This window comes from Miniopterus natalensis, chromosome X, assembly GCF_054644295.1.
Source record: "Miniopterus natalensis isolate mMinNat1 chromosome X, mMinNat1.hap1, whole genome shotgun sequence".
NCBI classification, from domain to species: domain Eukaryota; kingdom Metazoa; phylum Chordata; class Mammalia; order Chiroptera; family Miniopteridae; genus Miniopterus; species Miniopterus natalensis.
The window spans coordinates 103,395,631-103,411,140 of NC_142103.1; the positions used below are offsets into that span (position 1 = coordinate 103,395,631).

Sequence of the window (15,510 nt, forward strand, 5' to 3'; positions counted from 1 at the left end):
CTGAAAAATTAGCAACATCAACCACAGCTTGGATGGGCATGTTGTGTATGCTACTCTTAGGAGAAAAATTTCATGTGTGAAGCTTCAAAATCATAGGCATTAGCAGTGGCATTCTGGTGGGACAGTTTTATCATATTGTTACAGTTGCATTTCATTTATAAGAAGACTTATTGCCCAGCTCACCACAGTGTGTTGCAATATTTAATAGCATCTCACTCCTTATCCAACATTCAAGCTTCATAATCTTAGAAACCTCAAGAAAAGGGGACTTACCATGAGGTTCCTGGGAACTATATTTTGTTCTCATAGCAGAAATAGAGCAAAACCCTGTCTGGGTAGTTAATCAAAATGTAAAATTTCCAGCACGCCACCCTGCGATAAAGGCTGGAGTACATGTAGCTTCTTTCCATGTCTCCACTCCTGCTATTTCCCACCAAAAGCACTTTATGAAGGGATTCTGTTTTTATTTTTCTGAAAAGCCTTTCTTAGGCTTTAAAAGTTTTAGTCCAAATTTTTCAATATGAAATTTACATATTAAATATTTAAAAATATTGTCCTAGCCTTGGCCGGTGTTGCTCAGTGGTTAGAGTGTCAGCCTGCGCACTGAAAGGTCACGGGGTTTAGGTCACGGGTTCAATTCCCGGTCATGGCACGTAACATCAACGTGTCTCTCACACTGATGTTTCTCTCTCTTCGCCCCTCTCCCTCCCTCCCTTCCACTCTCTCTAAAAGTCAATGGAAAAAATATCCTCGGGTGAGGGTTAAAATTACATATATATGGTCCTCTACTTCGGCTTCTCCTCCAAAGACAGGGACCCTGGGAACTTAGCCACTCTTCTCACCCTCGTCTACTTGAGCTAGGTCCACAAATATTTGACTTTGGTGTGAGAGAGTTTCAGGGTGAAGATTACATATAAACATATTAGATGAATTACAGTAATACAGCCTGCTCTTACTCATTTCTGCTTGGCTCAGTTTTATATACAAACTCAAGTATTAGAGTCCCTTTCATTGTTCCTTCTGGCAGCTCTGTCTCACTTCTACCCCAGGGTCTGGAATGTTCATCACAGCTGCCTTTGGCAATAAAACCCAAAGCACCCTCAGATCCTCATGTTTCTCTTTGCACTTGGTCAGCGGTCCACCACAGGGCCTAGAGCCCACTAAAATACAGGTTTTCCCTGTCCCCTCTCCTTCCTGGCCAAGTGTTTAGCTTATCTGCAACTCGTGTGTGTTTCAGTTGCCCTGGGCAGAGTGGAATGAAGTCCCCCAGTGTTTGTTTTCTTGAGCATGATGGAATTGTTATAGACTTATGACAATATGAAATAAGAGTGTCGTTAAAATATAATAACAGTAACCCCTTTATATTTGTATGCAGAATGAAAATTACATATTCTTATTAATAGAGAAAAGTGCTGTTGAATTTAAACAATAACATCAACATAGAATCAGATAAAAAAGAATTTTAACCTTTCTCAGGGTCACCTTAATTTGAATCATGGTATAGCATTGCTTTTGCCGTGAGAAGAGATTTTAGGCCAATTTATAAAGTAGACTTTTTAAACCCCCACTGTTGATAGTGATTTCAAGGATAGCAAGGTTTGGAGTCTTAATCCAGAGCGGTTGCAGTTTGATCGTATAATTTCAAGAGTGAACTAATGTTGGGCCAATGTGGTAGGGGGCTCTACTGGGCTGCACAGGTCAAGGGGCACCATTCTGGAGGATTCGAAGTGAATGTTGGCCTTTGGAATTGTGCAATGCCAGCACCCCTCTTTCTTCAACTCCCTGAAATAAAATTTCCTTTCTCTAACACATCGGGATTATCTTCTCCTAGGCTCACTCCAGTGTTTGCATCTGTGAATGAATAGGAAGTGATCTATCAAGTCAGCATATCCTTCTCACAAGAAGAATTAAAAGGTTTTATTCTGAAAATCTAGAGATGGCTAACTCATTCTAACAAAATGAGCTAATGAGGATTTCTAAAATGCATGTTAATAAGTAGCCAGATATTTCCCCCCATTGATGTTTCCTCCTTAGAGTTCCATAAAATATTTCTAAAGATGTTAAGGCCACACATGTCTGAAATCTAATGATGTTTATACCCTGCCCTGAACATATCATTTTGCAGTTAAATACAAGTCAAATGAAAAGAGCAAGTTTTTCGAACTACTTAGAAACTGTTTACAGACTGCTAAAGAACATTTCACAGACACGTAGTCCAATTTTTAGTGTGTGTATGTAATTAAATCCCTTTAATGTTTATACATATATGACAAGAACAAAATAATAAATGGTCTGCTTCACCCCACCCCTTCTGTGAAATACTGTAAAACGCTATTATACCTTAAAGCTTAGCAGTGGGACTCTACTGGCCATTGCTAACAAACTGCCCTGGAGGAAATAGCCAACCCATTCGTGTTATCATTAATTAATCTGAGGAATAAGCACGTGTAACTGCATTTCTAGAAAAGGCAGATAAGCTGTGTACCCAGTGGCAACTTACGCAGGACCGCAGCTGATTATTGGTGTCTGATATGAGTGTTAACAAGGCTGAGTGGCCCTCAGTGCTGAATGAGATCTCAGGGCTAAGAAAGTCGGACATGAGTCTTGACCTTCCATGCTCACTTCATTATTCGACTATCTAATTTATCTTTCATTAGGCTGTAACAGGATCAGAAAGTCAGTCTGTCAAAGAGAAGCAGCAAAATCCCCATAGGAATAGGAGGCAGTGGGTGAACCAGTCCCTACTGGCTAACAGGAGACTGTTCTTCTGTTTCTTACTTGCATAATTTCCCTTCCATTTCTACCTTTCCTGCCCCCCAAATACTTATAACTATTGTGGACACACTAGGTAGTAGGTAAATACAATCGATTCTCATTATTCACGGTACTTATGTTCTATAAAGTTGCCAGGAGCACTGAATTGGCTAACACTGAACCATTGCTCTTAAGGGAAATATGCGTGCGTGCACGTGCGCGCGCACATACACACACACCTCTCACATAGATTATAATCCTAAATCCAAAAAACAAGTCATCCTGGTAGTTTCTATTTTCTTGTTTTATAAAAGAGAAACAGAAGTTCTGAACTGTTAAGTGGCTTGCCTGAGGCTGCCTCACTAACAGATGTCAGAGCTGGGACTCAAACCCCATCCCGCTGGCCCCAGAGCAGAGCTTCTTGCACTGCACTGGCCCTGTGTCTCCAGCCTGTGGTCACACAAGAGCTGAAACAAGAAGGCCGAGTGCCCTTGTTTGATTTAAGCTGGGTGCTAGTAGAGTGACTCAGATCTTTCCATGCTCTGGGAATATCAGCAAATGGATGTGAAAAGGCCACAAGTATTGATTCGGGGGTTAAATTAAATTTTAAATTTTAGCATGTTGAAAAATCTGCAAATACAGAATCTGCAAATAATGAGGACAGACCGTATGATTTGTGAGTTAAATCAGAGCCTGTTCAAAGCAGAGTCACATGTACACAATGGAATACTACTTGGCCATAAAAGAGAAGGAAATCTTACCCTTTGCAACAGCATGGATGGACCTGGAGTGTATTATGCTAAGTGAAATAAGCCAGGCAGAGAAAGACAAACACCATATGACTTCACTTATATGTGGAATCTAAAGGACAAAATAAACTAACAAAATAGAAACAGACTCGTAGGTAGAGAACAGACTGACAGCTGTCAGAGGGGGGGGGGGTGAAAAGGGTGAAGGGATTAAGAAAAGAAAAGCAGGAACAGACAACAATATGGTGATTACCAGAGGGGAAGGGGAGGGAGGAAGAAGAGGGCAAAAAGGAGGTAACCGGTACTGGAAAGAGACTTGACTTTGGGTGGTGAACACATGATGCAGTGTGCAGCTGATGGGTTATTGAGTTGTACACTGGAAACTGTATGGTTTTATTAACCAATGTCACCCCAATAAATTCAGTAAAAAAGAAAAAAAAAGCAGAGTCGTGAGTGCCTGCAAATACCTTTTTCACATCTTTTGGCTGGTTCCTTTCATCTCCTGGTAGACTGGTCAGAGGATTTTTGTGTGACCACCAGTAAAAAGGATCCTACTCTCAGCCATATTCATTAACAGGGTACATTACCCTCTCTAATTTCCTTTATACGTGACATGATTTGAAATTTTTATTTATTGATTAAATTGTTCAGCCTGTTTCTCTATGCTTATATGTAAACTCTGTGATAGTGAGAACTTGGTCTCTCTTGGACCTCACTGCATGCCCAGTACTTGGAATGCTGTCTGATGCACTGTGAGAACCCAGTTGCTGTTATTAGAATGGATAGATGAAGGAATTAATAATTGGATGTAGCTCTTTCAAAGTGAAAGCCGCAAGTGTTCTGTAAGAGTTTCATGACCTGAGCTTGCACGACATCAGCTATGCTGCTTGCTGCCTCAAAAAGGTGTTAGGGCCTTTTAAGAGACATCATCATAACTCCTGAAAGGAGAAATAAATTCTGAAAGAATTGAGATGGGATATAACCTTAGAAGAATTAATTTAGGGCATTTTGTAAAGAGATGAAGTTAGTCCTATGGATTAGAAGACAATGATGGGGAGAAAATGATGCATTTCCAGATGAGAAAGGAAGCTGTAACTCCAGATGTGGAGAAACATGCTTCGCACATGGCTGAGGCCAAAACAGGATGCGGTGAAAGTGAATGAGTATCACTGAAATGAGAATAAGAGTAACACGGGAGAGCCTGGAATGGGGAAAGGGCTCAATTTTAAGCTATATTTTGTCCGATGATGTCAAGGGCTCTAAAGGATAAGGGCCCCATTTCCACTGTTGTCCAGAGGTGGCATACAATAGTCACTCACCTACCACTGGCCAGCATTCCTAATTATTTCCACTCTTGTCTTTAGGTTAAGGACCAAGGAGACAAGACACAAAAGTGGAAGTATAGGTCTATGAAAGTAGGTTTTGAGATCGTTTCTTGCATCCTTAGGTTGGCCCTACTCAATGTATTTCCATCAGCCTTCGTGATTTCTGAATCAGAAAATGTGAATCAGAAATGAAAGCTAAAGTCATAACCAGGGGTTGCCAGCTTTCAAACCAAACCTTGGAACTAGAAACACCTGAACGCACTGCAAGTAACCAATAAACCCTGCCATGTTTGAATTAATAGCCCATTTAAGAAATGAAGTCCAACCAAATCAGTAACTTTTTTAAAGTGCTATATGAAACAGCAAAACTGTGGAAAACTTTGTAGTAGAAGAATTTGAGAAATATAGGATAGCGTTCAACTTATTTTATTGTACCTTTTGGAATATAAGAATGCTAGAGTTACAAAATTTGGAAGCTTCATCAAAGTAGAAAAAGAGATTCAACTTTCCTTGTTTCAAAAGGAGAGTCAAATCCATATTCTTTGAAAGATCTAAGGAAAATAGTTGGCCTAAAATGAACAGATCATGTTTCTAAATTTCTGGGAATTTATAATTTCAGGCAGTGGTGGTTGTGGTATGAGTTTTCTCAAAACATATTTGGCTCAACAAAGTAGATCTCAGTCCATGCTTTATTGTAAAACAAACCTATCCATTGTAAACACTGAATAGTCAGAATTCAGATTAAATTGAACCCATGTTACGATGGCAGCTAGGACAGTTTTCCTCCATAGAGTAACCCAGATCCCAGTGATCTGGAGAGTAAAATGGTTCCCAAACCAAATCATAGTCTATTAACAAAACTACTGCTCAGTGCAGACAATACTATCTCAAATTTGTCCATAGCTTCATAATGTTAATATTTCCCCACATATTATTTCATGTATTCACCACAATAATCCTACTGGCTGAAAGAGCAGATATTACCTCATTTTACAAAATAGGAAACTTAGAAATGGAGATATTCCTTTCCTAATATCATCATATGAGTAGAGCTAGTACTCCACACATTTCATGGCACTTACTCTAGGATTACTAGCGAGGTCTCTTCAGGCTTAGTCAAAACCAGAATATCTTTAAACACAGGATATGTTAGAACAATATCAAAACCTGAGGACCTCACAATATAGTCAACTGACTTATGACAGAAGTGCTAAGGCACTTCAATGGAGGAAAGAACAGTCTTTTCAATAAACAGTGCTTAGACCCCTGGATATTCATATGTAAAAGAATGGAGTTGGACGCCTACTTCACATCACACACAAAAGTTAATTCAAAATGGCTCATAGACCTAAATGTAAGAAACTTTGAGAGGAGAACAGGAGTAAATCTCCATGACCTTGGATTAGGTTTCTTAGCTACAACACTAAAAGCACAAATGACAATAGAAAAAATTTTAAATTGGACTTAATCAAAATAAAAACTTTTATGCTTCAAAGAACACCAACAAGAAAATGAAAAGACAACCCACAAAATGGGAGAGAATATTTGCAAGTCACATAGCTGGTAAGGGACTTGATGAATATATAAAGAAATCATACAATTCAATAATTAGAAGACAAGTGACCCAATTACAAAGTGAGCGAAGGATCTGAATAATCATATTTCCAAATTAGATATATGAATGGCCAGTAAGCACATGAATAGGTGCTCAACATCACTAGCCATCAGGAAAATGCAAATCAAAATCACAATGAGATACCATTCCATACCCACTAGGATGAATTTTTTAAAAAGACAATATCAAGTGTTGACAAGGATGTGAAGAAATAGGAACCCTCATATATTTCTTGTTGCAATATAATATGATGCAGCCACTTTGGAAAACAGTTTGGCAGTTCCTCAAGTTAAGCATAGAGTTGACATGTGACCCAGTAATTCCACTCCTATACCCAAGAAGAAAGAATACATATGTACACACAAATTTATACATGAATGTTCATAGCAATAGTATTTATAGTAACCAAAAAAATAGAAATAACTCAAAGGTCCATGTACTAAAAATGGACAAATAAAATGTGGTATAGCTCTAAAATTGAATATTATTTGGCATAAAAAGGAATGAAGTACTGACAAATGCTACAACATGGAAGAATCTTGAAAACATGTTAAGCGAATAAGCCAGACCAAAAAAAAATCACATTGTTTGATTCCATTTACCTGAAATGGCCAAAACAGTCAAATCCATCAAGAGACAATGTAGATTAGTGGTTCCATAAGCCTGAAGGGGTGGGTAGTTAGAATGTGGAGTTTTTGCAAATGGGTTTGGGATTTCTTTGGAGACTGTAAAAAATGTTCTAAAATTAGATTGTACAACTGAATATACTAAAAACCACAAAACTATACACCTTATAAATGGATGAATTTTATGATATGTGAAATATATTTCAATAAGGCTGTAAAAGAAAGTCAATGTCCTGCCTCCCCCCCCCCCCCCCCCATTAAAAAATCCTTAGGACATAATTTTGTGTCTACACAGTCCTAGAAAACTAATAAATCTAATACCTGCATATTGAGTGCTTGCAATATATCATGACAGCGACTTGCTTCATTGTATTTTACCTTGTTTCTTTCTGGAAGGTCATTTTCAGTAACCGTTCATTCAACAAATAGTTTTTTAATGCCTATTCTGTGCCAGATGTGGTGCCAGGTGCTTGGGATAGATGCCTCATTTAATAAAGCAACCGAAGGTCCCTGCCCTTATGGAGCTTGCATCCTATTAGATTTACCTTGGTTGAATGCTCAAGTACGACATAGTTCTTAGGGCTCATTCTAGGAGATATTTTTCAAGTGTAGGGTGCTACTTCCCAGAAATTTTGCTTTTGCCATCATGATGTGCCCATGGTTTCAATGTGATACCATCCTTATCACAGCTCAGTTGTAGTCAGCTATTAAATTAAATTTGAGGTCAAGTAAATGTTTCCATAGATATGTAAATTTATGTGAGAAGCCTCAAGGAGAAGTAAAAATGATGACATAAAAGTAATAAGTAAGGGAAATTGAGCATAATGATTAACTTCCTTGAAATATTAGCACGAGTTCCACTTTCTGTACTTGTCCATCAATGCATTTTTAATATTTTCTTTGTTATTAAACATTCATCAAATATGTCTGTGTGCTAATCGGACATAGAACAGGATCTGGTGGTCTGCTGCAAATGGCCAGTGACCATCGTCTTCTCGATAAGACGATGTCTTGAGTAGTCTCTCTGCTGTGTCTTATAATGATCAGGAATAAAAGTCAAGGAATCCTGGCCTCGGAAACGGGACATGATTTCTGTGAACAGCCACTGATGGCTTTTTATCCTGAGCTCCTGACCCTACTTCCAGCTTATCTCATTCATAGTGCATGAAATTACTTCAGTTAAATAAAGTATCCCAAATCAAAAGGGCTTAATTAATGACTGGGCCAGGTCTCCTCCTCGAGATATGCTAGAGTAATCAATGCTATTGTCATTCTCTGTAACACTGCAGCTTCTCCTGCACTGTGTTAAAATCATAAAACTCATGCAAGCTATCTTCATTTCCCACAGCTGTGGTTTCTGGGTTTCTGTGAATAAGCATTTTGGAATTGTCATGAGATGGAGGAAATAGCATGTGCGGAGTATTTCCCAAGCCCAGTTGCCAAGAATGAGCTAATTCTAACCCTCCCTTGCATACAATGAGTCTTCAAAACTTCAAATACAAGCGTTTCTGTAACGATCTATCTTTCCAGGAGAATGGCATGCTTTCATTGCAGAACCTTGGTCTTTCAGAAGTATACCAGAAGTGAAATTTAAAATTATGCCATAAGATTAATAAAATACTTAACTATCTTGTGTTTTAGTGATTAAATACAAAGTTGATGTCTGTGCTTAAGAGAAAAGTTTAAATGAATGTGATTTAACCCGTTACCTTGCTTTTGGAAAATTTGTCCTCCATAAATAATATTCGTTTTTTAAACTTACTTTTTGTTTGACAGGCCAAAATTGCACTTTCATTCAAAATATAAACTCAGGTATTGCAAATATATTTCAAGTGTCAATTTCCAACTAATTGGTAATAGGTATGTACATGCTGTGTTAAGAAAGGGTTTGAGGCTGAGTCTGGCTTAGCAGAAAGACTGCTATTATTGGATAATAATTTTTTCCAGGAATGCAAGATGAACATGTAAGTCCTATATTTGCCATCCCTGCATAATTGGAAGAAGAATTAACCTTTAAATATCTCTTCAGCGATTACCAGAAATATACTAGTCTACATTCAAACGATCATTAACTGAAAACAAATGCCAAATTAATGCTTACCATTTTATCTATCCCATAGGTCAATGCATCACGTCAAGAAGCCAAATTGATGGAGGAATGTGATCTTCTCATTGAGATCATTCAGCAAAGACGACAAATTATTGGAACCAAGATCAAAGAAGGGAAGGTATGATTTCTAGGGCAGATTTCATATTCTCTAGCTGGAGAAAATATCATACCTCCATGGACTTCAGTACCTTAGGAAATACTGAATATCTCCTTGTTCTGTATTTTCTATAATATCCTTATAAGTCTTTAAGACATAGTTCAAAGTCCCTCATTTGGCCATTTTTTTCCTCCACCACTTTCTTTGTATTGTCATGGTCTCCTGTGCACACACAACTCTAGGAGGCAGCATGGAGCTCTGGCCTATTATAGCCACTGTTTCCCATCTTTCTTCTCTATGAGAAGGTGAGTTCCAAAGACAAAGAGTTCATTTCATATTTATTGCTGTTGGAGCAATTAACACAGTATTAAATGTTTAAATGAATCAGACTTTATACGTATATGAAAATTCTGAAGTGCTTTTTCATGTCCTTGAGGAATTTAGATATGTTTAATTTCATGGTGGCAAAACTCCTGTACTTTCACTATATCATACACCTCTTTGTGGATATATTAATAGTACTTCTTTCTAATGTTTGTACATTTAAATTTCCTATGGTTTTACAGTAAACTATCAAGAAAGCAGTTTACAAATTTATATTATATTCTTTATGGCCACTTGCATATTCAAAATTTATTCAGGAACTGTTGGTAACTTTAGGATCCATCAGTTTATTTTTAAATTACTCATATTTATATTGAAATACTTATAATCCATTTTATTTTACCCATTTCTGGGCCACCCTCAAAAGATAATGTTGTAAATATTTAAAATAGAAACTTTCATTCAAGATACAACAAATTCATGCATTTCTTTTATTATTGCTCATAACTATACTTTAATAAAATATGTATAATTAAATCAAATTAGCAAGTAATAAGTAGTACACAGAGTTTGTAATAGCTAATATGTGTTCTGTTTTCTACAAAATTTTAAAGCTACTTCTAATATTGTATAATATTAAAATTACTTTTTCTATATAGATTAAAAAATATTTATGCATGTACATTGTGTTGGTGATCAGAAAAGTTGAAGTCAAATCAAAGCGAATAGTTGTTGAAGCTGTTACAGTGAATTAACAAGTTAATATGCAATTGTTCTCTGGCCAAGGACTGACTCAGATGTGTTGAGAAGCTACTTTTCCCCATATACAGATTGTACAATTTAGAAGAGCACTGTGTCAGCCCGGGATCCTTACAGAATATATTTCTTCTTCTATCATCATGCACCACGTGTGTATGTCTCTTAATACCTGACATCTTCCAGTTCTCAGACACATGACTGCCTGAAATGTAGCTGCAATTAATTATTCATATGAGTATGGAAGGTAATTTGTTGCCTTACACGATCATGTGCAGGATCAGCTCTCAATGCTTGTATTAGTTTCTTATTGCTGCTGTGACAGATTACCACAAACCTGATGGCTTAAAACAACACAGATTTATTATCTGCCCTTCTAGAGGTCAGAAGTTCAACATCAGTCTCACTGGGCTAAAGTCAAGATTTCAGCAGTGCTATTTCTTTCTAAAGGCTCTGGAGTAGGCTTTTGCTGCTTTTAGAGGCCATGCACATTCCTTGGCTCATGGTTTCTTCATCCCATGATTCTGAACTTTGCTTCCATCCTCAGATCTCTTTCTCTGACACAGACTCTCCTGGTTCTCTTTTATAAAGACCCTTATAATTCCAATGGGATCACCATATAATCCACTAATATGATGAGACTATTGAGATTTGGTAAAGCTGGTACTGTGTACAGGAAACTTGATCATATTACTTTTTAAATTGCTGAAATTTATCACTTTTTAAAAAGTGCATATTTGTTCAGGGACATTATCTCAGAAGGCAATGTTAGAAAGCAAATGTTACTTGGAAAAGATCAGGAACCCGTTCAGCTTTCTCTTGAGTTACTATTTGGCACATGACCAGGGACTAGTTGAACCCAAAACCCTGGAATTCAGTGACTGAATCCTTGGCTGGGGCATGTAGTGTCAGTTATAAGTTTTGAAGAAAAAAAGAGCATGGATGCCAACACCCTGAAAATCTGAGGTGCTGAGCAGAGAGGGCTAATATGGATTTGGTGCCCAGTGCGGATGCACAGGATGGTGGCTGGGCAGTCTGAGAACATTGAATCCAGAGAGGAGACAGTGAGGCCCTCTAACCAGCACTTGGAATTGGGGAGCTGGAGGAAGAACTGGCGGAATCATGGGGACCACAAAGGTGAATTTCACCTACTTCTTGAGTGCCTCCATCGTCTCTGGTGCCAATCACAAAGCCATTAGACCTAGTGGGAACAAGCTCACCACAAATCCTCTCACTGGGGAGGTTGCCAAGCAGGAGATGTTGTTGTACATTAGTACATACTGGTCATTCCTGCTCTCAGAACATTGTGCATTCTTTGAAATAAATAGTTCAACAGGCTTTATACTTATATGAACTGCACAGTCTCAAGCCATGAGATATCCCGGGAAAGAATTGTCTTATTTCTTCAGTAGTGGGGGGTAAATTTCATGTCAACACATGAAAAGCTGATGGAAAATTCCAGATTAAGCAAATTATGCATTTTATGTTCAGACACAGATCTAAGATAGAAGGCCACAGCTAAAGAGATAAAGGGTCTTTATCTTCACTGCTTTTATGTACTCTAAATCTCCGAAATTTAAGATAATCAACTTGGGCCAAATGTTCCGGCTTTTCTTTAGCCTTATAGAGATGCTGAGTACAGGCCTCATTGTCAGTTCAGATACTTGTGTCAATTGAGGATCAATTGTTTGGACATAGCAATTTTGGAGTAGGAATCCTACATACATATAAAAGTATTTAAAATACATTTAAAGAAAAATAAAGGGCTACTTTTGAAAGCACACGTAAGGTATAATAACCAACCAATAAAATGACATAAATAGGTCTGTGTCCTCACTAAAAGGACATTCCAGCATACAGAATATTTCCATGATGAGTACGGAATGAACTGCAAAGATTACACTGTAACAAACACACTTCCCAAAGGACAAAAGAACAGTGCCGACTCAGAAAACTTTCCCCTGCAGCAGTAATACATGCATACAGAGACTCTTCATATGCATCAGTATCTAGTTATTTCTTTTTAAAAAATCAAATTTCATGTTGTCAGATTTTTCAAATAATACGTTAAAGAGTGTTTTCTAATGAGGAAATTAGGATTTTGCTAAATGCTCAGTGTCTGATTCTGAAGTGCTATACCATGTAAAATAGTGTTTCACAGAGTGTGGTACAAATTGGTGCATTCAATCAGAATCATTTAAGTCAGCAACCTTTTTTTGTAAAGGTCCGGGCCAGATTATAAATATTTTAGGCTTTGCCATATGGGCACTGTTGCAAGAGCTCACCTCTGCCCAGAGTTGTAGTGTGAAGTCAGCCATAGATGATTCATAAACAAGTGAATGTGGCAGTGTTCCAATAAAACTTCATTTACACGAACAGGGTTAGTGCTGGATATGGTCACAGCCATAGTCTGTGAACACCCAACTTGGAGCAGTGGTTTTCTCTCTTCTTTTTTTAATGAAACCTATAGTAAGAAATGCATATGACATCAAATCCGGCACAGACAGACACACACTCACGAAAACGTTTTATAAAACATAACTTGCCGTTTCTACCAGGAATGCACTCTACTACTCTTTTTCTCCTCCCCTCTCCTCCTCTATTTAGTTTTCTAAGTACTAGTCCTGCGCATACTAACGATTCATCACCTACAGATCAAAAAGCATTCCTTGCTTGTTAAAATGCTGATTCCTGCTGCTCTGCCAATTACAGCTCCTTACCTAGGATATTGGGGAGTGACCGCAAACAACTCATTTTTCTTTTTTAAAAAAAAAAAAAAAAAAAGACCCCCAGCTGATTCTTGTGCACACTGGGTTTGAAAAGTTCCAATCTGGTCCATTGGATGGAATTGTACACTGAACTAAAATTAAAATTATGCCAACAATTGTTTTCTGTAAAACATTCTCATATTTTCAAAGGACACTCTCATTTTACCTTGCTTCAACTTGTGCATGATTTAGGACTTTTTTTCTCTTCCACTTATGTCACTTTTAATTTCCATATCATGACTGAAGAAAAGAAAGAAGAAAATGGAGTGCAAGCATAGTTACATCTGTAACCTGCGGTCACTAATAAACATACCAAAAGGATAGGTGGCTGACATGAACTTATTCTAAGGGAATATTTTGACCTTATTTTTCTTTCATTAGAATTGTATTAAACACCTTCAATTCTGCCATGTAATTGAAAACATTCTTTATGTGTATAATTAAATATTCCATTTACTTGCTTTGTTCTAAGGACTCGAAGTTCTTTTTCCTTCCTCTGACAATTTCTTATGGATGTGTTCTCGTATCTTGAATTGGACTCTGCCTCTCTTAGCTTTACCTCTAGATATACTGATGTTAGAAGCTAAATTCTACTTGATGTAAAGTAAGTGTTATTTTTATTCAGCTAATGAACACAGTTAATCTGCTGCAGATGGTCACAATAATTATAAAGAGTTAAGTATTTTAGCAGGCTTAAGATCACATACTGTTTGCCCAAAAATTTTGACACTTCTTTCCTTAAATCTTTACTTTCAAGAATTTTTCTCTCTTGCCTGAAATCTTGTGGCTGCTGCCTCTCAATTCAGCATTCATTTCCTTTGTTTTCTGTAGTACAACATAGCTGGAATCGGACGTTCCTCTGAGGCCTCCAGCTCTGACATCTCCTTCCTTCCTTTTCTTCGATTAGACTTGCATGGGGATGATAATGATGACTTGGAGAAAGAAGGAATTTCTTGGAGTTAGCAGGAATTCTGGAGGAAGCCTGAGCCAGCCTTGTCTGGAAGACAGATGAACTGGCCTCCTCCCTACCCTTTCACCCAGGGCTGTTTTCCATTCCGGAATGATCATAAAGCTGGCCAAGACCTGTCCCAGGCTGTGTGGATGCGGGCACTGGGCGCACGGCAATTCCAATTAGCAGTCTAATTTTATCTTGGCTTCTGGCCAGAGGGCTTCATCTCACTGCACATTTCAAACACCAGAGCCAACGGTCAAGTGGGTTACGGTGGCCTTATCTTGGCCTGCCCCAGAGGTTATGGTCAATTACGTTTGAGGGTCGTTTTCAAGTAAGACAGAATCAGGAATTGGAATGGAGGCTGGAACCAAACATGTGTTTTTATCCCGACTGGGAAATGCTTATCAAAATAGTTCTTAGTTATCAAGTAAGCACAAAGTGCCTGGAAATGACGTTCCCAGTGAGGGGAAATGGCCCAGCTGTGCTTTTTTTGGCTTTCTCTCATCTGCTCAACAGGAAAAATATTAATCAATGGAAAAAATTCTCCTTTTCTGTTAATTTAACACGTGAGTTTTAGATAGTATGGGGAAATAGCAATACCTAATGTTTTTACATCACAATTTTTTTTTTTTTTTTTTTTTTTGCAAGTTGGAAGTTTCTTTCCCACATAAACAAAGTTTGGAGGCAAATTTCTAAGGCTGATGAAGCATCTCTGCTCTCATCAGGGACCGAGGCTCCTGCTTTGTAGCTCTGCCATTGATGTACCGCTCCCATCCTTTCCCTCTCTCCCTTCTTTACTCCCTCTAGGACTTGTTCCATTAATCATCTCCTCTCTTCTGCACCATCCCTCTCTTTTGAGGGAAGGACCTTATCCTGTAAGCATCCCTCCTTGTAATTACTCTTTTACTTACAGCTACCAACTTATTTCCACCCTAGTTCACCACACTTCTTTTTTTAAAATTTTATTTTTGTTTAAAATATTACCGATGTCCCTTTTTCTCCCCAATGACCCGTTCCACCCTGTCCCAGTCCCCCTCCCCACCATTGTCCGTGCCCTTGGGTTGTGCATATGTGCGTATAAATTCTTTGGTTACTCTCTCCCCCTCCACCCACCCACCCTCCCCCATCCCTCTGACATTTGTCAGTCTCATCTCTGCTTCCATGTCATTGAGTCTATTCTGTTCATGTTTATTAAGTTCTTTAGATTCCACGTATAAGTGAGATCATGTGATGTTTGTCTTTCTCTGCCTGGCTTATTTCACTCAGCATAATATTCTCCAGGTCCATCCATGCTGTCCCAAAGGGTACAAGATCCTCCTTCTTTATAGCTGCATAGTATTCCATGGTATGAATGTCCCACAGCTTTTTTACCCACTCATCTACTGATGGGCACTTGGGCTGTTTCCAGATCTTAGCTATTGTGAACTGTGCTGC

At 38.2% G+C, this 15,510-nt stretch overlaps 1 protein-coding gene across 4 annotated transcripts in view; it reads left to right on the forward strand.

The window, feature by feature from the left end:
* The window catches only part of MID1 (midline 1), a 534,071-nt gene that overhangs the window by 488,024 nt on the left and 30,537 nt on the right, over positions 1-15,510 (forward strand). For all 4 annotated transcript variants that reach the window (XM_016211632.2, XM_016211633.2, XM_016211631.2 and 1 more), the window contains one exon: positions 9,190-9,297. In XM_016211632.2, the coding sequence (XP_016067118.1) occupies positions 9,190-9,297 (108 nt within the window). The remainder of the gene's footprint in view (positions 1-9,189; positions 9,298-15,510) is intronic.